Consider the following 24,135-nt stretch of genomic DNA (forward strand, 5'->3'; position numbering starts at 1 on the left):
ACTTTTCCATACACTAGGGAACATTTCAAGAAAGATCCCTCAGTAATGATGTAAATATCTTGATTCCTTTGATCAAAACAACACATGTTAAACTTGTGAATATTAATATCCATAAATTGATGTCCTATTTCCATTGTCTCTACGTCAATTGATAGAATACCATTGTTCAAATCAATTAAATAAATCGAATCTTGGTAGAAGAATATTGGAGATGTCATTGTGAAAAGTGGAGTTTTGCCTATATGTATGAATTGTTCAGTTTCAATGTCGAACCTGGAGAACTCCAATGAGTTGAAGTTCTCTCCAACTATATAAATATATTTGTCATTACCAAGACAAGTTGCTAATCTTACTCCACAATCAATTGGAATTTCCTTTTGATAACATTTCATATCCACTAGTGAATATCTATACCAACTGCCTCCATTAAAAATATAGATACTTCCTTGAGCATAGGTAACAGAATTTACACTAGAAATATCTCCTGGAAAAGCATCATTGATTGTTGTCCATTTTGAAGATTCAAGTGAGAGCATAGAGATATCTTTTCCAATAATAGAGGCTATATGATTATGATACTTGGTTTTAACTATATTTCTCTTTGGTTGGGGAGAAGCAACTGGTTTAACCGGCATTTTCTTTGGAGGTACCTTAGTGTTACCGGTGGTATCAAAACAATGTTCCAAGTCCTTTTGGATAGTGATCAACTTTTTAAAGTTGAATTTGAATGATGGTTCCAATAACTTTGATATTGTTTGGTCATCATAAGGAAAACTTTCAATGTATTGTTTATGTTTGCTAATAGTTGATATTAACTCTTTGTTGCTAAGACATGGTAATAAATCTAATAAAGGTGGACTTGATATTCGGATGAAATCATCCATTGATGGACTTGATGAAATTGATTGAAAAAGATTTGATATTTTATCTTCCTCCATTGGATTGTCATTGTTGTTTTGGGATAGATGGAGATGAGGTATATTTGTAATATCATTGATCTCATTCATTATTTCATTGACTATTGATCCAACTATATTCATTTGTTGATTGATTGAAGACTTTACCTTATGTTCTTGAGACATGAACACTTTGATAAATTGTTCAAATTGATCATTGGCTTCATGATGTACCTGTTGTAGCTCTAGATAATATTTGGAACATTTCTGTAGAGTGTCCCATAATAGATTCAATCTTGGACTACACCACATTCCTTTGTAATCCTTCTCTTCAAATGTACGTTGTATATTATCAATTGAATCCAATCTATGTCCTCTGTGGCACTTGATCAAACATGACTGACATATCATCAGAGTACAATCAAGACATATTAATTGAGTGATATTGTTGGTCATATTACAACATTTAGGCTCCATACCAACCATTGGTTGTGTTTGACTAGCAGCCAAATTATCACCATCATTACTACTACTACTATTATTATTATTATTCATATCTATCTCTTCTAAAGTATTATTATATATTGAAAAATGAATGAATGAACGCCATTTGATTATAAGTCTATAAGAGTTTGTTTCCAAGTATTCAAAATTCTCGAGTCATGACTTTAACAAGTTTTAATAATTTATTAAGGATAATGTAGATCATCAGATCAATTATAATTGAATTTAATTAATCTTCATAATCATAATCATCATCTAATTGTTGATTGAGGTTGTTGTAAAAGTTGGCTTGGGCATTGGCTGCTTGTATCCTTGCATTGTTATACATCATATCTTGTTGATATCTCTGTTGTTGCATCATCTGCTTCTGATGCGCCTGCTGTCTCACCCTCTGAGCTTCCATCGCATCATTGAAGTTCTTTGCATTGACATCACCCTGGCTGAAGGTTGAGATCTTGACCGAGCATTCCTTATCGGCAACCTGGCAAGTGGCAATTACATAGCGGCCCTTGTTCTTCATGCTAAAGTTGATCTTGAAGTCATGGATGGTTGCAGTCCTCTCCTTGCCCTCAGGCATCAGGGCGTACATAATACTAGTCTTTTCACACACTTTGCGAACGTCAGTGTAGTTGTACACATCGATCTTGGAGCGTCCATACTTGGCACCAGGCATTCCATCAATGGCAATGTTCTCCCACTTGGTCCAGACTTTGCATCGATCACATCCACATGCATTCACTACGTGATAACAAAGAAATACAACATATGGACATTTTGATTGTAATTTTACACGCATGATTAATATTAATATTAATATTATTATTATTATTTGATTATTGGTTATTATTATTTAGATTGTTGATGATGTATTAAACAATTGTCCTTGTCTATTAATATTTATAGATATTGTCAATCAACAATTTGAAAACTCTGTTTGGGTTTTGATCAAAATTTGGATCCTTCCAAAAACCTGACATCCTATTTTTAGGTGTTTTCCAACTTTAGATCAGGACCACACACTCATGAGATACTGTCTCTTTTCATCTTTGAGACTTCCTCAATTCTGTCAGTTCCAATATTGGTTCCAAAATATACATACATCACTAGATGATTGACATCATCAATCAATAAAGAAGATATTATCTATATTTAACAACAATAATAACTACTTTTATTAAATTTTGACCCAAAACTATTCTGGGATTGTAGAGATAATGATCATTGTTATTATTGGGACAATGGAATAGGGTAGTCTCTTGAGACTTTAGGATTGCTCAACCTCTTTCTCCAAGTTAGTCACGTATCAAACACATTCCGTAAGATCCTCTCTCTGCACTTGGGTCACCGTCTTCAAGATCCTTCCATTTGTTGCTTTTGATTGAGTAACGATAGTTGCCACCTCTGCCAACAATGTAATAGATTCCAAACACTTTATCATAGACTAATTTACCATATAGTGTCTCCATTGGACAGTCTGCCAACTTGGTAGATCGACCAGTGGACATTGAGCATCGGGTGAATGTGTCCTGGGTGAGTACGTACACATTGCCTTCGCCATCGAAACAACATGAGTTGGTCTCATCCAGCTCGAGATCCATAAAGTCATAGTCAATCGCCTTGGTCTTGACATTGAATGATACGATGCCATTGTTCTGATCGACAATGTGCACACAGTCTTGGTAGTAGAATATTGGTGCCGAGATGAATGGCAGCGATAACAGTCCAACTTGACTGAACAACCTGGTGTCAATGTCAAAGGTGGACACCTCCAAACGATCGCCAACGCGTCCACCGACCAAGTAGATGTTATGGTCACCGTCATAACACACGGCCAAGTATTGATCGCCACACACTCCAACAATATCACCTTCGTAGCACTTCTTCTCGCCCAATGAGTATCGCACATACTTTGTTGCCGAGGCTGAACCAAACACATAGACACTTCCGCGAGCGTAGACAGCTGATGTGTCAACTCGACCCAATGATTTGTTGAAGGTACCATTTATCTCGGTCCATCGACATGCCTCCATTGAGAACAATGAGCACTTGTTGCCGCTCATTGACATGATGTGACCGTCCAACTTGTGAGGCACATCATTGGCAAGGCCAGTGTCACTTTCTCCTGTCGACTCGACTAGTTCAAAGCATTCCTCAATCTGTCTCTTGATACTGCTGAGCTTGGTTGTATTGGTGTTGACGCTGAATGATTTCAAACTGGACAACGATTCATCGTCATACGGCACTTGTTGAATGTGTTCAGTATGCCGAGTGACCATTGACATCAACTGGTCATCATTGAGCTGTCCAACATCAATCATACTCTGTTGTGCTATAGTGTTATTGATGAAATGTTCCATTGAGGTAAATGATGTGATTGATTGAATCAAGTTGGATATGTCATCATCACTGTACACTTCTTTGTTGCTTTTGTTGTTGTTGTTGTTATTATCTGTTTGATTGAATAGTGAATGTATCTCATTGTTGATGTCATTGATCGTTGAAAGAATGTGGGTCATTTGTTGATTGATCGATGACTTGACTCTGTGCTCTTGAGAGATGATCACCTTGATCAGTTGTTCAAAGTGACCTGTTATCTCTGTATGAGTCTCTTGTAGCGATTGATATGTTGAAGCACATTGTTGAAGTGTTGTCCAGAGTTGATTCAATCTTGGTGTGCACCACATTGCCTGGTAGTCCTTCACCTCCATACAATGTTTGACATTGGCTACATTATCCAACCTATGTCCATGATGACTTCTAACCAAACATATTGGACATATCATCAAGTTACAATCTAAACAAATGAACTCATTTGAATTCATATTATTGTGAGTATCGCACATCTTACTACTCCCTCTCGCGTGCTCAGCTCCAGCAAATTGTTCATTCAATTCTTTGTTCTTCTCCATAATGTCTATCTCTATTTATATGTATATATCGATCAATCACTCATACATACTTTAGAGTACAAACTACTACTTGAGGTACTTCTTTCGTCGACAATGGATGGGCGCTCATTCATCATCCGATGCCCAAGACGAGGTGATTGTCTTGAAGTTCAGTAGATAATAATAGATAGATAGAGATAACAAATTGGTACCAGATTAGGTAATGTGTAGGGGGTCACCCCACATTGAGTGATCTCTAGTCCCCCACAACAACCTTATCTGGAATGAATGCATATGTCCATAAATAAGTTGTGTACATTGTTGCCTATTCATTCTTACAAAGTCTAAGAGATAGAGATAAGAGATAATAATGATAGACTCTAATCAAGTCAACATTGATAATAATAAAAATAATAATAATAATAATGAAGTAATACAACCACGACCAATCACTTGTACTATACACAACATGAGGACAGTGTTCATTTGTATTGATTGTAATAAATTGGCTTGTGCTGTGTGTACGTAATCATAATGGTCACAAGACTGATCATAATGCTAGTATCAAAGCCGGTATCGAAGAGAAGGACTACCTGTCATTGTGGTGCGCAACAAGGTTGGATCATTTACTAAAGACTTTGAAGCAGTGCACCGAGTCTTATCAAGAGTTGAAGAATACACGGTCCAAGTTCAGCAACCACTTTGAAGAGTTGATCAAGATTGTCGTGGCCCAAGAGCACAGATTCATGTCACCAATCGACCAACAGATGGCCCATATTCAATCAACTATAAACAACATTATGGGTGAGCTCAAAGATGTCAAAGACATTGTCAACCATCAACATCCAAAGGACAATCACGACAACGTCAACCAACAAGATGATATCTCTGAATATGTTCAATCAATCCAAACATCATGTTCGTCCATTACGAAGCTGTTGGAAGGCCCTCACTTCCAAACAGTAAAGAAGGAGACTGTTGATAAACTCAGTGACAATGAGCTATTATCATTGATCAGTGGTCACATTCAACATTGGAAGGCAAAACCATATGATGCAACAGCGACGAGACTTCAGTTGTACCGTGTGGTCGTTGATGAAAAAGAGTTGTATGGTGTCAAGCAGAAGATTGAATCCGCCTTCAAACTGGTTTCACCTCCGCCTATTCCAGAGACCAACATGCGAAACGAACTTGATCGTCATATCCTATGCTTTGGCGAGAACTATTCTTTGTTCTCACTGGAAACATCAAAATGGACACAAGTCGACAATTTCTTCATCAACCCTGAATACAAGCTYCATGGACAGGTCGGTTGTCTATGCCCGTGGCAACATTTATCTGTTTGGTGGGAATTCACCTGGAAGATTCAGTAGATACTCCTTGGCAGAGAAAAAGTGCTACGAGTCGGACATTGTAGGAATTGAAAGTTGTCAATACGTCTCAGTATGCTATAATGGTGACAAACATATATACCTGGTTGGTGGTGGAAGAACATATGAAGAAGAAAAATTGGATAGAGTAGACTGCTTCAATATTGAAACACAACAATTCACCCATGTTGGACGGCTTCTTAAGCCAGTGAGCTTGGCGCTCATACAATTCTATGACAAGTCACTATATGTTATCGATAATATTGAGAATTCTCAATCCTTCAATGATAAGACTTGAGTGGCCAAACTCATACCAGGGCTAAATGTCAATTGAAGATACATGTTGTTTCGACAATGATGGCAATTTTTACATGCTCAACATTGAATCATTCGTGCGACTCAATATGCTGAACCTCCAGTCCACCAATCTGACAATGTGTCCAACCTGGAAGCCCTATCGATCATTGGTGTATGATCGTTCGTATGGCATCGTTCGTATTAGTGGCACTGGTCATAACTATCGTTACTCAATCCAAGATGATCAGTGGACACTTCTCAATGATGATGACCCTGTAGGCGCTCGCGATTTATTTGTTTCATGTTTGATAAAAGATTGAACAAATAATAAATAACAGGCATTTATTTGAATGTAGTACCATCATGGTCCTTTATGAGCCGATCGCACATTGCCACTGTATTCAAATTGACATCCTTGGAGCAATTACATAATCGGACTACCTTGAGCAATGATACGATATCCGTCTCGACCATAGCTCGTTTGAATGGAGTGATTATTGTTGATTGATTACCACTTCCAGACGCATGGCCTTCAAACATATAACTAAGAACATTGTGATGATTCTTAAGTGCTGTGTCAAGGATGTTGAATATTGATGGGAGATGTCGTTTGAGCTGCTCTGGAGTGTTGCAACGTTGGTGGACGAGTTGGATGATGTCCAACTTGCCCTCACTGAAAGCCCAATCGACCATTCTTGCCAGTAAATCAGACTTGCCATCGACTCCAACCAATCCTTTGTCTAGGAGTTGTGCAAGAATTGGTCCGTTGAGGTGCTCCAAGTTGATGAGATCCTGGAGCTGATGTCTGTTCTCCCTATAGATGGCGACTGATGCGACAGTGAGCGCTAGATGGAGTAGATACTCAATCGAATCAAAGTCGCCTCGTTTCATGCTGACATTGATCACTTCCCTGATCTCTGATGTCAACAACTGGTGTACGGCACTGATTCGATCACCTTTGTCAAAGGTTGTGAAGCGTTTGATTACCATCTTGATGGCCGCGACTGACTTAGAAGCCGCAATCTTGAGTATCTTGGACATGTTGCGTGATATCATATCTCTGTCTAGTGTTTTGATCAGCATGACAATCACCTCCTCTGTGACATTGATGTTGGTGGGCTCAACAATCAGTTCTATAAGTGAGCCAAATAGTTTGTCAAACTCTAGAGGATCGTACTCATATAGTATGATACCTGACTGCTGTTGGATGATCCACTGTATCGAGTCAACATCTCCAGCATGCAATGCCTGTCCAAGTGCATATCTATAGTTGAAGTTGATTCTCGCACACTTCACGTCATGCTTCAACATATTGATCACGTTTCTGTTGCCAGCTTTGATTGCGCAGCCCAGTAGACTGCCTAGGAGTGGGAGTCGATATAACAGCAATCGCCCAACCAACTCGGTTGACAAGATACTATGGTGGACCTCCTTGACGTTGGACCTTTCGTGCCAAGGAGTTGCAATAAAGCCTGAAATTCCTGTGGGAGTTGTTTGATCGAGGATGAAGTTGACCAAGTCAATGTGACCATTGGCCAAGGGTACGTCCAAGTAATCCAGAATATTGAATGAGTCATTTTGTACATTGGACATGATGACTGCATGTATTCTTTGGACTACCGAGACATGTCCACTCTGGAATGATACTGTGATCCAATCTTGGTAATGTTGGTCAATGTTTGCTTCGATGAATGGAAGCATAAGGTCTAATTGCTCGACTCGACCATGCCTGCAGCAGCCTACAATAACATTTGTAATGAATCTTGTCCTTGACTCCTCCATCTGTGGTGCTTGATACAAGTCGATCAAGTATGTGACGACTGACATTATGTTGAGTTCGATTGCTTTGAGACTCAACTGCTCCATCATGTCGGAGCTCAAGAGTTCGTGTTGAATGAGCAGTTCAAGCATCTCCAATGCCCATGGCTTGGTGAGCCATCCCTTTGTCACGTTGTCAATGTACTCCTCTGGTTCACTGGGTCGTGCCAATGGTTTGGCGCCACTTTGAATGAGTTTGCGAAGGAATGATGGATGTTGGATCATTGATATAATCTCACTGTCGAGATCCAATGGAGCGCTCTGGAATTTGATCATGAGGTATTGTTCAGTCATCCTCTCCCAATCTGGATGAGTGCACGATGATACATTCCAGAAGAATGAATGAGTTAGGTCGTCATCCTCAAGTAGAGTCATGATTGGATTGTCCAGCAGCACATCAATCACATGTGAGTTGCACTTGTTGAAAGCAATTCCAAGCAATACTGTGTTCTGGATCGTGTCACGATCTAATGAGGATGTTGATGAGGAGTATGCCTTGAGGAACCATTCGGTCGCACCATACTTGATGTAATCAGACAATGAATGACTGCCGATCAATCCGGCACCCTTGATCACTTGGTCACTCTTGGCACCAAGTGACTTGTGAACCAGTCCAACCTGTTCCATGATGTGCATTCCAAGCTTCCTGTCACCAAACACCGCGTGTACTGCTGTCTCCAATTGACTTGAGAATAATGCCAAAGGTACTTCAATTGATAACTGAACGGGAAGTTGTCTGATTGATTGATTGAATGAGTAAGTATGAACATATTTGAACTTGATTGAATGACTTACGATTGTTGTTGTTGGATTGTGAGTGACTTGATCTGATCATCACATAGTTTGACCACTCGAGTCGAACCTTCATCATAAGCTTTATCCTTGATTGAGTGAACGGTTCGAAGACGATGAGTGATTGGCATGTTGGTGAATGTCGATGAGTTGAAGTGGTACTCGAGTGAACGATATGCATTGCTTAGGGCCATTGATTCAAATGTGTCAAGAGTAGGTCTGAGAAATTGACGTTTGAAACGATCCTCCAGCAGTAGGACAATGTCCAGCCTGTCCTTTGTGAGTGACTGGTTGATCGTGCGATGCAGTACCTTTCCTTCAAGCTGCTCATTCGTGAACAAACCAACCACGTACTCAAACACACTCGGGTCGTCATTGTAGATGGCCTGCTCACAGATTACTGGGTTCTTGCGTATCTGATCCATGTGAGTGAGGATGAATATAACGTCGTCCAATGATGCTTGAGTGATGTACTGGAACACCTCCTGGTCAAATGGGCCGAGGTCAAGATCGGTCTTGTCAATGTGCTCAAATAGCAACGCCAATGTATCACGGCAATTACTATCAATAGCCTCCTTCAGATAAGAATGCTCATATTCTGCACCGAGTTGATCGTGGAGCAGACGCATCACCCGAGCCGAGAAACAGGCGGCGAACTTCATAGCGTTGTTGATGGGATTTGAATGGGCATATGTTGGATAGTTGTTGTGCATTGAGTGTTTGCAGTTGACAATGAACTGGCAGACGATGTCCTCGGTGATGTTGCTGCCAGGCTTGCCAATGGCGTCGATCAGATTGGGCAGAGTGTTCTCGTAGAAGGTCTTAGGAGGTGTACGCGGCGAGCATAACATCAAGGCCATCGCCTCGGACATTTCAAGACAATGCTCCTTGTCCAGTTGTTCGATCTCGTCCAAGAGTGACTCGGCATTCATGACGTCATTATTGAGCAAGGCAATAACTCCTGTGACACGAAGTTTGCCCAGGGTCAAGTCCATCACTTCGCTCAACATGTCTTCGGAGGAAATGGTGATGTTACCATTGCCAACATGGTGTTTGAGCAAGTGTTGAATGAAGGACTCGTGACCTTTGGACGCGGCCTCTTTGATCAACCTTCCAAAATCATCCATCTTGATGAACTTGGCACCAAATGTTGACTTGTTGAATATCTCAAACATTGCGACATTGTTGTCCTTGGCGAATTGTATCAGATGGCTAGAAATCAGAACATTGAGGTCTTGGTTGTCTGGCGCTCTATCCAATATATACTTGACACTGTCGACCATGTTGTGGTGGATGGAGTGTCTCAGCACTGGCATCCACAGCTCCTTGAAGGCAAAGAGACAGTTGAACTCCTCGTGGAGTATCTTGAGAATGCCAACGCTGACCCCAGGTCGCTTGAAGGCTATGTAATCGACTCGATCTTTGGCATCGTCATCGATGGTGAGGTGTTGGAGAAAGAGACGCAAACACTGCTCGTTGCCACTGTCCACGGCATAAGGCAGCTTCGACACCTTGTTGTTTGGTAAGTGACGGTACGGGTTGATCTCGAGGTATTGTTTGAGTATATCTGCATTGCCATGAAACAAGATGTTTGATAACATCTTGGTGACCTTTATAAACATGCTTGGGTTGTTGCTGTTGTTGTTGTTGGATGATGATGTACATATATGTTTGAATATAGTTGTATTATTATAGAATGAAGAGTATAATAATAGGTTACATTTTAAAAGGTAACTTGTTGTATTGTTGTTGATGTTGGGCATGTTGTTGTAGGCATTGATGAGCATATGAGATGCATTGTACCTTAACATCTCTATTAGATCACCATTGTTATGTAGTTTGGCACCTTTGATCGTTGACTTTATCAATGTCGATGGTACTTTGATCCATTGTCTATGTATATCGCTAACATGATTAAAGATCAATCTGCACAACACTTGATTATGAAACACTGCATGTATACTATTATAATTATTACTACTATCTATCATTGTCTGTTTACATGTATGTATGATTGATTCAACACTGTCATCCTTTGATCATTAATCAGTGATGACCATTCAAACAAATATCTGATTTTGTGATCATTCACCAGTGATGACCATTTGCTCATTCTTTGAATTTATTTCGGTGTTATTGATCATTTGTCGACCCACTTCATTGACCTCATATGCATTGATATCAAGGGATGTTCAATGTTTGAAGCAGAGAAGTGAGTATCTTGGTTGACATACTCTCCAAGATAGTTGCCATTTGGATAAGTTGCCATTCCTGGAAACAATTGTCTATTATCTGTTTCAAAGTTACCACTTATGTTTAGTGATGTGAATACTGTTGAACTCTATATCAATGGTAGAGAGAGTTAGTTGATCTACTATTAATATGATAAGTATGAATGAAACTAACCTCAAAATTAATTGATTGACATCCTTCCAGTTGATGTTTATCACATTGAATAAGAATACAAAGTTCTAAATCGAATCCTTTGAATGGTCCTTTGAAGCTCACGAGTCCAAAGAGACTGTTGTTAACTTGGACACCAGTTGTATACTCTAGTGTACAGTTCATTCCATTACTATTACTATGTAATATTCCATGTTCATTAGGTCTCGGTATGAATCCAACTGTTGTACAATGCGCATTGGGAACCTTTGAGAGATTCTGAAATACAGGAGGAAGTTGATTGATCTGATCAAAAGGTCTATCCATCATCTTTGTTTCTTTTGGATCCACCTTCTGAGGATCTATTGGAACATCTATTATTAATATTTGTGTTCTTGAAATGGTTGTAGGATTGTAAGCTGAAGCCAAGATAACTCCATTGGAGAATATGCCAGTACCACTCCGTTCAAAGGATGAACCAATTCCAGATAACAATAGAGTGCTCTTTCTAAGATAAGACCAAGCCTGTGCCATCTCAATTGCGGACAAGAAACTAAAGTTGTACCAAGCTGAAGATAGTATTACATTTCTAACACCCATTGCCAATATCATATCAAGGGGTTGTTTGTAATTGATATCGGAACATATCATTATGCCAAAGGTCACCCCAAATGATGTATCAAATGTAACAGCTGTTGCCTTGTGTTCCTGAAGTGATCTCTCAAAATACAGATGAGTCTTTCGATACTTGGCTAACATCTAATGAATAGTTAGTAATATTCAAAAATAAATATTATTAGATTGAAACTAATTACATACCTGACCATTTGGACCAAAAGCTACTAATGTATTATATTGATTCCTTCCATCTGGTTGACATTCGGAAATGTTAAGTTGATCGCACCATTCAACCTCAGGAATCTGTGCTACTAAATAAATTGAATTATTCATTGCGGTACAACTAAGTGAATGGAGTTGTAATTCTTTATCTAATATATTTGAAGTACATGGTATTACCTATTTGAATTGTTTGTTAATATTATATAATATTTATTCAGTGAAATAATATTACTTACAGGATCAGAAGATAAAGATGGATCGGGAATTACCTCGAGGAAAGGTAACATTGAATCACGGTAGAAATCACCATGATATAGACCATATTCTGGAAATACAATTATTTGAGCACCATCTTCAGCTGCTTGTTTGGTGATTAAATAATAATCATCCAAATTATTTTGTATAAAACTAGTATTAATTAATTTTGGATCAATTGTAATTGTAGATTTATATTCAATCACTGCAGCTCTATAATATCCTGAATTATTATTATTATTCTTTGTTTGTGTAGTTGAAGCTATTGAAAAAGAAAAAATAATAATAAAAATACATATATTCTTCTTCATAGTGTTGTTGTTGTTGCTTGTTGTATTCACAATGAAATATGTTACTTGGAAAGATCTTGCTTCGCTAAAACCAAAGACCAAATAGTAATTCATTAACTTGTGTGTGTTACTCTTCTGACAAAGACAAACACACACAAATAACCACACACATGTACGATCGACCACGCGTATATTATTTATTCGAACATTTGACCGTCTCTAATGACTAACACCAGTAGTGACTTCATAATGGAGTCGTACTACTTGTGTCCATAATATCTGTACATGTACAAGTACGATACTTATATCCGAAGGTTTGACCTACATGACCCTGTAAGAGAGGAGAGGGTGGAGGGAGGGAGAGTAAACAAGATGAGTATTTACAATTGTGAATGTACATTCAATCAATCAACCTCTGAAATATTTCATGATTTACTTACATTGTTGTTGTAATTAATTAATTACAAATACATATTGCAACTGATTTAGTCTTGGAAATGAATCCAAGTTGGTGAACTTCAACTATTTATAAATGATCAATCAATCGATCGATTAACCAAAAGGTTACTCTACAGGAACTTGATAGTCATACCATCTCTGTTGCAATTACGTCCAGAGTATCCCCAGTTGATCGATCCTCCATCACCATTATTGGTACCAACCATGATGTTTGGACTGCGACCAGGCACGCCAACGTATATATCGAATCCAGTTGGGCCACTAATAAATCCTGATCTTAGCTTGAAGTGGAAATGGCGATCGTAATGCTCGCATTGATGAGCGGTGTAGCAGACAAAGACGTTAAGTCCATGTTGATCATTGAAGTGGGAGCAGGCACGATTCGTGAACTCCTCGCGTGAGCAGTTCTGAAGTGAAGGGATCTTGAAGAATGCTTCGATTGCCCTCTCCATTGCCTCGTCCTCTGGTTGAGGCAGCTTGGGTGTAATGATATGGAAGCATGATTTGAGCTGTGTTTTGATCGCATTCAATAAGCGGGTGTCTGCATTGATCTGACATGCTTGAAGATGCGGTGACGAAGGCTCTAGATAAGGTGGTCGTTGTACAGGTTGTTGTAACTGATCATTGATCAGCGACAACAGTTCATCATCACTGAGTTTGTGCGATGATCGATCACATTCAACATCAACTTCAACATCATCGATCACTTCATCCATGTTGTTGATGAATTGATTGATGGATGTACATGATGTAATTGATTGAGTGACTTGAGACATGTACTCATTGTCATCGAGGTTGTTGATGGTGTGTGTTGTCGTCATTGGTCGTTGCATGTGTAATGTATGATTGATATCACTAATCTCGTTGATGATCTCTTTGATTGTTGATTGAATGACTGACATTTGTTCGTTGATCGGTGTCTTTATCCTGTGCTCTTGAGCAATGATCACCTTTATAAGTTGTTCAAAGTGATTGGTGATCTCTGAACTTGTACGTTGTAATGATTGATAGGTATTTGAACACTGAGTCAACGTGCTCCACAGTTGAGTCAACCTTGGCATGCACCACAATTCCTGATAATCCTTCTTCTCCATTCTCTGCTTAATACTATCAACATGATCTATCTTATGACCATTATGACTAACAACCAAACAAACAGGACACATCAACAACTTGCAATCAAAACATACAAGCTCCATTATCTTATTATGACTTTGACAACTTGTTATTGTTGTTGTTTGTTCATCATCCATTGAATGATCCATCTTTATATATTATCTGTGTCTATTATTACTTTTATCAATTAATCAAACATTAAGTGTGTCAATGAGTCATCAATGTTATGGTCGGGTCACATTTTGACGGGAAAACTTTTAATTTATGGGATACAGGACCACATGGTATGACAAAGAATAAAAGGAGGACTTCTGAACAAATATTAAATAATGGAGAGTAAACTTGGATGTTGATATAATCATAAAGAATGAGGGAAGTTAACATGATGTCAAGTGATTGTTTCCCCAAGTATGTAAGCGCCACCAACAATAAATAATAATTGCCGACAATTATCTGAATTGAGTAGTGACGGAGTAGGTCCTAGAACTGGATCACCCCTTCACCAAGTATGATGATCAGGTGATAGACACTTGATAATTCAATAAAGATAGACACTTCTAGCTAAGCAGGTGCCACTTCATCTTTGCTACAGACATACAGTGTGAGTAAATTTGGATTTTGAAATCCCATTCCATTCGCACACATTCCCGATCATACACCTCCTTGGTGTTGGGCCATTGCCTGTCAAGGTTTTGGAAGATATGTTTGGTTCATGGTAACACCTGAACCATCTACCTGATCAAGGCTATTTGTGGGGCATTACTCATCCACACAGGTAACTCTTAAAAAGATCTGTTCTTACGACTTTTGTCAAAACTTCAGAATTGCAGGTCAGGACAAGCCCTTTGGGGCCACCCCCACTTCTACAACAATGGACCCACCACACTTGGGCGTATACTAGCCCCGACAATTGTAACACACACATTGTGATCAAATCAACCAACCTCACAACAAAGAGTAGAGGCGATTGTCAATATCTGTTCAAGTGTCTTGCTTCCATTCTTACGGAAGAATGCGCCACGCACTTTTCGAAAAAGACTTGTGGAGGCAATCCATCAACAGATGAATGATGAATGAATGAACACCTCTCTACCTGAAGGGTGCATTAAGGTTGGTGATGATGTTGGTGTCTCAGAGGGTTCTGTGTCCTCGTGGTCATCACGCCATTCAATTGTGTGTTTAATTGTAATTACTTACAATCGCGTTATATTTGTCCAGGGACTCAGCCATCAATCACTCATTCAGACCATCATCATTGCCATTATTTTCTTCTTCCTCTTTCTTTTCTTTGTTTGTTAGTTTGTTTGTATGTTAGTTTGTTTATTATTGGAGAGCCAACTTGAAGTAGCGCAATCACTCATTCACTCACGTCACGCACTCACACACACGCCCCCGACTACCCTTTCCCGTTGTCTGTCCCACAACCCACGCACCTGTCTTTGTCTGACGGAATCAACTGACCAGTCAATCACGTGCTTACTTACTTCATAGAGATACAGGAACAAATATAATAATATAATTATACGCACATTCACAATCACGCACACCGTCACTCAACCAATTAATCCAATCCAATTCACCAGTTTAAACATTTAAAAAATTTAATGTTACTGGATGTACACAAGATAGCGATGAACCCTTTATTTAAATCATTGTTATTATTATCATACATTGTATTTGTAGTAAATGGTATGTTTAAAATTGATGGGCTCAAAGTTGAACCAAACACAAATTCCTAACCCTCAACCCTTGCCCTCGCCCTCGCCCTAACCCTCGCCCCTCACACCAAACTTAGCCTCAATTCCTGCTCAGTTTTCGCCAAACAATGGCGGTGCCTACTCTGTAAAGACGGCCAACTATGGATGTGATGTGCAATTCCAATTTGTATTCAATGAGGTGATGGGTAGTACCCAACGCACCGTCTCTACCAATGTTGGCAGCGTATCGACTCCCGCTGCAACCACCACGCTGGCACAAGGCGTGACACTCACAACAATCACACTGCTGATGCCAATCGGCCAGTCATCAATCATCTTCAACATATCCAACACTGACCTGCCGCTGACCTATGACGCCGTGCCCACTACATTTGAGTGTCTGGCGCTGCCTTCGTCTCCAAACGTCACTGTGCTGTCCAGCCAGCTGGCTTGGGACCCATCATCCTACACCGATCAGCTGATGCCAGTGCTCATTCCCCACACCTATGCACCACCCCAGTACACATGTTCAGTCACCAAGACCAGCTACACTTGCAAGGTCGTGCCAATGTCCATGCAAGACACCACTTTCCAGTACTTCTGGGTTGTGCTCTCACTGATCAACTCGGCCAGTGGCACATTCATTGGACCTGACACCCTCAAGATTACCGATGTCTATGGCCAGAACAAGACCATCAGCTTCATGCCAAACATCCAGAGCTCTGCCGTTACCATCGATCAAACCACACTGTATCCATCACCCGTGCTCGGCCCCATCACTTGCCAGCAGGATATGTACAATGACCCACTCTGCTCGTACATGTATGAGTTCCAGATTGCCACCACCAGTACAGCCTTCTACTTGCAGCTGTGGAAGAACAATGCACCACTGAGCGGCCTGCCAAAGACCTGGGCTGTCTACGGAACGCCCACACAGTCAAACTACATGGGTATAATCCAGTTCACCAGCTCATCCGACACTGCCCAGCGCATGTTCATCACCAAGGATGGTCTGACCTCCAAGGGCATGACCAGGTTCGACTTCCAATCGTTTGATATGTCCGCCTTCAAGACCCCTGCCATGATATTCAACACAACACGTCAGGTGCCCGTCTGGACATTCACTGGCAACATCCTTGCCACTACCTGGTTCGGTCTCTACTTTGCCGAGACCACCGGATCAGTCAACCTCAACTACTTCCTCCCATACCCATACGGTATAGGATCTGGTCAATTTGGCGCTGTTACACTCCAAGTCTCACATTCCAAGGTAGTCTCCAAGTACCAGAACCCACTCACCTCGCTCACCACCACAGCCCTTGGCTTCTTCCAGTCAGCCACATCAGCAACACCATCCAAGGTCACAGTTGGTAAGTTACTTCATCATGACTGAGTACTCTGATTCATCCACTAATCCTTCCATCAATCATCCAATCAATCCATCAATCAATCAATCAAAAAGATACTACTCCACCAACATTCATCTCAGTCCAATACATTCCATTCACCTCCAACTCGATCATTGTGAGAGTGACAGCATCGGATGACTTGAGTGGTGTGTACAAGATCTTGATCAGTGACTCTGCTACCACTCTTGACCAACAGGTCATTGAGCTCCGCCAATATGACTTGGTCTGGGGTACCAAGCTGCGAGGAACTTTTGAGCGCATCTTCAACTTCTCCAAGTTGTCTACACTCGGAGACAAGATCACTATTATCGACGAGGCAACCAACTCCAAGGTCTTCCAGCGCTCTGCCACAGTCCCAACCAGCTCTCTCCCATACGTCCCACAACCAAGTAAGTTACTTAACATGATTGATTGATCGCTTGAAGCTATTCCTGACCGCATCCACACATCCTCCAGACTCCCTGTATCCACATCAGATCACAGACTTCAACTTTGCCTCAAACAATATTGATACCACCAACGTTAGGACATCTAATACTCTGACATTCAAGGTCAACACCGCGGACAAGTCATTTGTCCCTGTGCTCAAGTTGTTCGCCTCGTTCCATGACAAGCAGCTATCAGATCGCTACACTTTCCAGGGTGCCTGGGACGAGACCCAGCAGATGTATGTCATCCCCTTCACCATGCCAATGAACATGTTCCCAGGCCCAGTCGACTACACCATCTACATGCGTCCATTCGTGTGGGACATGCGTGTACTGCAGCCAGTGCTCGGCGGCAAGGCACTCCTCAACGTCACATCGAGCAAGTTCGACTTGCAAGGACCATACCTCACAAAGTGGGCATCCGGTGATGAGTCACTGTCCTTCAGTGGCACCAACCCACCCCTATTGAGCTGGATCTTTGCTCCATCATCCTACGCCACACCTTTCGACTATGGTATCCTGTCAGTCACCAGTGACTCTGATCCCAAGGTGTACAACATCACATTCAATCAAGCAAACAAGACTCCCTCTGGATACATTGCCAACTTGCAGCTTGAGCCACTGTGCCAGACTCAGAACTTCAGGATTCTAGATATCGAGCTATACGATGTCAATGGCTACCGCTCCAAGCTATTGTCCACTTCTCTCGCCAGTCCATTCCGCGAGTTGTCCAGTGAGAACCCTCAAAGCAAGCTCATCAACGTCAGATGTACCTCGAGTAAGTATACTATCCCTGATGTCTGCACATATGGAACCATTCCACTCACTCTCTCAAACTCACTCAATCATTCAATCAATCAACAGCCAAGGTCGAGACGACAGTCCCAACATTGATCGGCTTTGACTTTGCTCCAACTTATGTTAATGTGGCATCGATCAACAGGATCGTGTACTTCAATTTGACGGTCAGGGATAATAACTCGGGCATCTCATTGTCCCACACGCCAGTGGTCTACCTGACATCGATGATGGACGACATCCTCCAACTGCCCATGAACATCATCTCATTCGACAACACCACCGCGGTATTTGGCCTCAACACAACCATCCCTTACGGCTTTGGCATTGGAGGTACCACTGTCTCAGTGTTTGGTATATCGGACGTGCAGCTCAACTTCCTCGGTCTGCCATCGACTCTCCTAGTCAACAACTTCCTCAACACATCGTTCGATCTGGTGGCGCCCACACTTGAGCGTGCATCCAACATCTCAGACAATGGTGGAATGCTCACAGTATATGGTCGCGCCTTTGGTGTGAACCAGACCGAGTTCCAAGCCTACATCCACTACTTCACCTCTGACTTTGTCACGATCCCATCCGTCTTCTTCTCTGGCACAGTCTTCATCATTGACATTGCAGCCATCCCCAAGGGTGCCATCGTCAAGGTGTCTACCCGTGGAGTAATGTCTAACGAACTATACATCAACACCAATGGTATGGACTTTTACTTTACTGGAATCATTCCTTCAATGACATGATCAAGCACTAACTCCCATCCCCCCACACACATAGCCACCAAGCCACCACCTCCACCACCTGTGCCAACTTGTGGCAATGTTAGCGATTGCTCTGGACATGGAAAGTGTATCGCCCAAGACATCTGTGATTGTGATGATGGATACAGTGACAAGGATTGCTCTAAACGTTTGTATCCTCTCTCTCATTCACTCGCTCATCAATCTGGAATCATTCCACTCACTCACACACTCCCTCAATGATAACAGAGATAATTGATGGAACTGATCCAACCTTTGATCCAAATGATCCAACAACAATCTTTGGAAAGGGATCCATTAGTGTCCTACGTGTGTTGGAGCTCGACAACTTGGGCCAGACACTCAAGACATACACTCTGAGCAACTTGTGGACAAGGGAGAACATGTCCGAGACTGACATGCTCAAGACACGTTACACCACCACTCTGGAGGGCACCGAGACCAACGTGACAGTCACCATCCAGTACTTCTTCAAGTCGGCCACCATCAAGTTTGCCGGCAAGGACATGGTGATGAATGCCGGCACACTCAAGTACTCGATCGGCCTCACACAGTACAACTTCACCACGCAGCTCAACACTCTCCAAGTGATCATGTCAGCTGACGTGACTACACACGAGGAGGAGTCGTGTTCGGCTCAATCTTCGGGTACCCTGGGCGAGGGCCAGACCATCAACTGGATCAAGCTGCAGGTCAATGGCCAGACGATGTACATGCGATTCATGAACTACGCCGAGATTGACACGCGTGTCTCACCCATCAGCAACACAGTGCTGCCCAGTGCCACCAACAGCTCGCAGGCATCCACATCAGACATTGCCATCAACGTGCCACACTACACATTCTACGCACTTATCGACCCAGACTTTAGTCTGTTGGTGGATACTATCGACTCGTCATCATCACGTTGCTCGGGCAAGGAGTCTGGCCTATCTCGCACAGCACTCATTGCCATCATTGTAGCCAGTGTTGCATTTGGATGTGCACTGATAGCCATCATCATTTACTCAGTCGTGCGCGCACACAACCAACGATCTCTACGCAAGAAGATTGGTTCAATCAACTTGACCCAGTAGTAATAACAACTGAACTGATCATATTATAATAACTTTGTCCAAGGGGCTTCACATTTGAGACTTTACTGCCTAGGCAACAATGATCTGTTTGATATAACAATGAGTATTGATAGATTCTTTGACTATGATCAATTGGCGTATACCCTTGAGCAGGCTGTCTTGGTTGGCGACACGCGCAGCATCAAATACATCAAGGATATAACTCCAGATAAGAGTTATCTCTTTGAGGCCGCATCATTGATGTTGGAGAGAGTTGGAATGCCCGACAGCATTGTGACCGTGGACTACATCATCGAGATCACCATCATCATTCTCCAATATAAAAATATTATCGATAACAGTCTTCCACAAGTTGCTGATGATTGCCGCGTCCAAGTAAGTGTCAGTGTCCCAACCTTTGTCCAATGTGACCCTAGCACAGTGTGGCAAGTGAACGACAAGACAACCACCTCCGAACTCAAGGATGTGGTTGAAGTGTGCATCAAACGAGTGACATTCTATCAATCGATTACATGATCCAACTGGCAAAGACTGTGATTAGTAACCCCGACATGACCATCCACCACTTGATCAACTTGGAACAGTTCTGTGGCAATGCTCAAACACTATCACATCTCTTTGACAGGGGATATGTCAGCGTGGATGATCTACCCATACGATTGGTGGACTGGGCCTATGGCAACGGTCATCTGGACATCATCCTCATAGTCCATCCAACATTGTACCACGCCTGCCCATTTCCAAAGACATCTTCCATCATTGTCCATGGTCATAGAGGCATCCAGAAACAATCTTCACAAAGTTCTCGCGTATCTGTTTGATGGTGACCATGATCCATTCAAACGAGCCCAAGTCGACCTTAGCCAAATGTCCAATTTGCTTCATTCAGTGCGTCAGGTATCCCTTGATGGCAACCTAAGTATCATAGATATGTGTGATCGACTCTTGAACAATCCATTAACGAAGCAGGTTGGCCAAAAGAGGGGCATCGAGTATCATGACCTTGAAGAAGTGTCCAATCACAAGGCAACCAAGTTCACTCACTGATCCTAGTCACTGGTAACTGATAATGAAAGGTACAATGGCAATGACAAAGATTATGAATGAATGAGTGAGTGATCGACCAGGATCACTGGATTATAGATGGACTTGAGAGATTGATCAGGATCTCAGATGTTGACGCGATTGACACCTATCGTTCAATCATCTTTCTCATTCTCATTTCATCACATCATTCATTCTCTCACAGTTAACTACATACCATGAACATTCAGATGACATGTCTTGTCTTGTCCATCCATGGACACGATCATTTATAAATCTCCCCTTAAACAACAAGACGTTGATCAGTAGCTACCAGCTCAACTCAACTCGGGGTGAGGGCCGAGCTACCGGTGCATGCCCCCAACATAAGGTCACATCTTTGAGAGATCTCCCATCGTGATCAACATGTGGGTCCGAGAGCCTAGTATATCCCAAGTTTGGTCTGTCCAAAAATATACATTGTGGCTCATCCATTTGAGCCGACAATCCATCCATTCATCCATCGTCGATGACTTACCAAACATTGATCTGGTCGTCCAAGTGAGTGTTGATGGATGTAAAGTTGACCATTGATTGATCGATTCGAATTGATTGTTTTAGACTACACCTACTACTCAACTACTACTACCTTTACAACAAATGAGAGAGACCCTTCACAAGTTGGAAGGGTGATCACACCATGTCTGGAACCGCTGGGTAAGATCGGGTGTTGATCAAGTCTGTCTGCAACCCCGCGCAACCGACGACTTTACCTTTCATTGGGCGTCCATCAATCATCACCGTCATCACCCACTACGAGATTGACCTCCCCATGTCGAGAAAGGCCCATTCCCTACTGTGATGGGCGGGTGATTATATTTATACCCCGTCCGTCACATTCTGCATGCAACCCTTTGAATGATCACTTCACCACATACATTCACACCAACACACGAAGATGAGATAAGCGCTTAGGTCATGGACACGGCGCACTTGTTGTGTCGTCCAATGGGATCAGGCCGAGATTGAAAATGAAAATGGAACAAAAAAGTCGTTGATAAAAATAGCAAGATGATGGTTGGGTCAGTGTTAATCTCAACAGAACCTCATTGCAAAAAAACAGATCGTGTCGGCGTTATTGGTGAGTGTGCCCTCACAACAAAGCGACAAATCATTCTCAAACAGTTTCATTTAATTATAATTATTGTTGTCCTGAACACTGGACTCGACACCTGATTGGCCCCCCTTCTCCTTACGGGCCATGCGTGTAACTCAAACGATTGGCTAAGAGTGTGTATTGTTAACACATGTGTGTCTGTCCGCCTAACATTGATTGAGCTTTAAAAGAGTTGCGCGGAAAGATCATTCGGCCAACCCAAGTTGTCCTTACACCCTGCAGGGTCGCCGTCGTCATTGATTCATTCAGATACCCGCTCACTCATTCCACGTACTCACATCTTGCAAACATGTCATTGTTAGTGACCGTGTGTGGTTTTTGAACAAGTTCTAAAAAGGTTTGGACGCACCCCTCTGGATCTTCCCCCACTAGACAGACACAGCCAACAACCAGCCACCAGTTGTTGCGGTCTACTCTCATCTCTATCTGCACCCCCCTTGTCCTTATTCATTCATTCATTCCAATGCTCGACCTCATCTACAACGAACCAATCAATTATCATTCAATCACATATACATATATATAATTAAGATATATATATAAACAAACATATATATATATTAGTATTAGTTAAGTGTTTAGTTGTTATATTATAACCAGTAGTAGCAACATTGTAGAAGTAGTAGTTGTTGATAATAACACATATATATTTATTATTACAACTCATCAAACGATCAATCAATCAATCAATCACTTATCATTACACACCTTTGTACTTTACCAACTTACCAAACACACACACATATAACACCAACGTCTTTCAAATATAAATACATTATATATAAGAACAACTTCACTTCCCCAACAAGGACATAAATCAATCACAATCACATATACATACATAATATAACATCACATAATGGGAACTTATACTACATCAGACACTGGCGATATATTGGTGATCATATTCCTGTCACTTCGAATTGCAGGCCTCTTTGTTATATTTATACTTAATGCCACACAGACTATATTGGAGTATCGTTACCTTCGTTCCTGCAACCGTCCAATCAGTCCACGTCTTTGCACCTTCTTCTCCATCACATTTTTCCCATTCTGTAAGTATCCAGGCCTCCTCCCCATCAATAACCATTCCAAGTCCAGCCCAATCCTAACATCCATCCAACCATCACATCATGTAGTCAGAGCAACCGAGCAACTTTGTTACCTATTAGCATATCCAAGGTTTCAACCTGGTTCATTGGCGTACTTCTTCTCGCTTTATGGCACATACTTTATCTTTACCGAGTGGATCTTCATCGGTTGTTTCTGGACACAGCTGCTCTACACGTTCTTTGTGTCCAATTCCATCATCCTAAAGAACACCACCCGTGCCTGGTACTCAGCGTGGATCCTGGCGTCGCTGTTCATGCTGTACACCGTGATCACCAGTATCCTGAGTTGGATCGTGCCCGATAAGATCGCCCCATGGGTCAGCTACGGAAATATTACCTGGATCGTCATCTATGGCCTGGCCATCATGGTCAACGGCTTTGTCCTGATCAAATTCCTCAAGCAGCAGGAGAAGCGCATTCCCAAGCTGCAGCTGACCATCAACAACACCGTGCGTCTGTCGTCCACGCTGGCCATCCTGTACATCTCGATCATTGCCATCATCGTCGGCTTCAACCTGTCCAAGATCCCCGAGTGGTCCGACTACTACTACTTCCAAAAGTTCTTCATCACGCTGGTCGAGTACTTCCAGGTGATCGTCGTGATGAACGCGCTGGGCGGCGAGACCCCTATCAACTACATCAGGTTCCGTCGCGTCAATGAGAGCAGCTCGACGCAGACCAGCGCCAACCAGATGCAGACCAAGTTCAGTGGCGAGATCTACTCATTCTCGTCGCACGCCTCCCAGAACA

The 24,135-nt window shown here is 41.9% G+C and overlaps 7 protein-coding genes across 7 annotated transcripts; 2 read left to right on the forward strand and 5 right to left on the reverse strand.

Moving 5' to 3' along the window:
* Positions 1 to 1,629: 1,629 nt before the first annotated feature.
* On the reverse strand, positions 1,630 to 2,073 carry SAMD00019534_100440 (hypothetical protein; the record flags this gene model as incomplete). Its single annotated transcript, XM_012894683.1, has 1 exon — positions 1,630 to 2,073. One exon carries the CDS (start codon positions 2,071 to 2,073, stop codon positions 1,630 to 1,632), a length of 444 nt encoding a protein of 147 aa, XP_012750137.1.
* Positions 2,074 to 2,692: 619 nt separating this feature from the next.
* Positions 2,693 to 3,718, reverse strand: SAMD00019534_100450 (hypothetical protein; the record flags this gene model as incomplete). Its single annotated transcript, XM_012894684.1, has 1 exon — positions 2,693 to 3,718. The coding sequence occupies one exon, from the start codon at positions 3,716 to 3,718 to the stop codon at positions 2,693 to 2,695; it is 1,026 nt and encodes a 341-aa protein (XP_012750138.1).
* Positions 3,719 to 6,297: 2,579 nt separating this feature from the next.
* On the reverse strand, positions 6,298 to 10,187 carry SAMD00019534_100460 (hypothetical protein; the record flags this gene model as incomplete). Its single annotated transcript, XM_012894685.1, has 2 exons — positions 6,298 to 8,509; positions 8,569 to 10,187. 2 exons carry the CDS (start codon positions 10,185 to 10,187, stop codon positions 6,298 to 6,300), a joined length of 3,831 nt encoding a protein of 1,276 aa, XP_012750139.1.
* Positions 10,188 to 10,711: 524 nt separating this feature from the next.
* Positions 10,712 to 12,368, reverse strand: SAMD00019534_100470 (hypothetical protein; the record flags this gene model as incomplete). Its single annotated transcript, XM_012894686.1, has 3 exons — positions 10,712 to 10,906; positions 11,305 to 11,706; positions 12,021 to 12,368. Coding segments are annotated over 3 exons (945 nt in total), but the record flags the coding sequence as incomplete, so codon positions are not given.
* Positions 12,369 to 12,901: 533 nt separating this feature from the next.
* On the reverse strand, positions 12,902 to 13,507 carry SAMD00019534_100480 (hypothetical protein; the record flags this gene model as incomplete). Its single annotated transcript, XM_012894687.1, has 1 exon — positions 12,902 to 13,507. One exon carries the CDS (start codon positions 13,505 to 13,507, stop codon positions 12,902 to 12,904), a length of 606 nt encoding a protein of 201 aa, XP_012750141.1.
* A 2,004-nt stretch (positions 13,508 to 15,511) lies between these two features.
* SAMD00019534_100490 (hypothetical protein) lies at positions 15,512 to 20,073 on the forward strand (the record flags this gene model as incomplete). The annotated part of the gene is made up of 7 exons (XM_012894688.1): positions 15,512 to 15,596; positions 15,703 to 16,974; positions 17,067 to 17,402; positions 17,470 to 18,219; positions 18,306 to 18,935; positions 19,014 to 19,145; positions 19,226 to 20,073. 7 exons carry the CDS (start codon positions 15,512 to 15,514, stop codon positions 20,071 to 20,073), a joined length of 4,053 nt encoding a protein of 1,350 aa, XP_012750142.1.
* A 3,059-nt stretch (positions 20,074 to 23,132) lies between these two features.
* On the forward strand, positions 23,133 to 23,965 carry SAMD00019534_100500 (hypothetical protein; the record flags this gene model as incomplete). Its single annotated transcript, XM_012894689.1, has 2 exons — positions 23,133 to 23,328; positions 23,413 to 23,965. Coding segments are annotated over 2 exons (749 nt in total), but the record flags the coding sequence as incomplete, so codon positions are not given.
* Between the last annotated feature and the right edge of the window lie 170 nt (positions 23,966 to 24,135).

The sequence above is a fragment of the Acytostelium subglobosum genome, assembly GCF_000787575.1.
Source record: "Acytostelium subglobosum LB1 DNA, scaffold: scaffold25, whole genome shotgun sequence".
Classification (NCBI taxonomy): domain Eukaryota; phylum Evosea; class Eumycetozoa; order Acytosteliales; family Acytosteliaceae; genus Acytostelium; species Acytostelium subglobosum.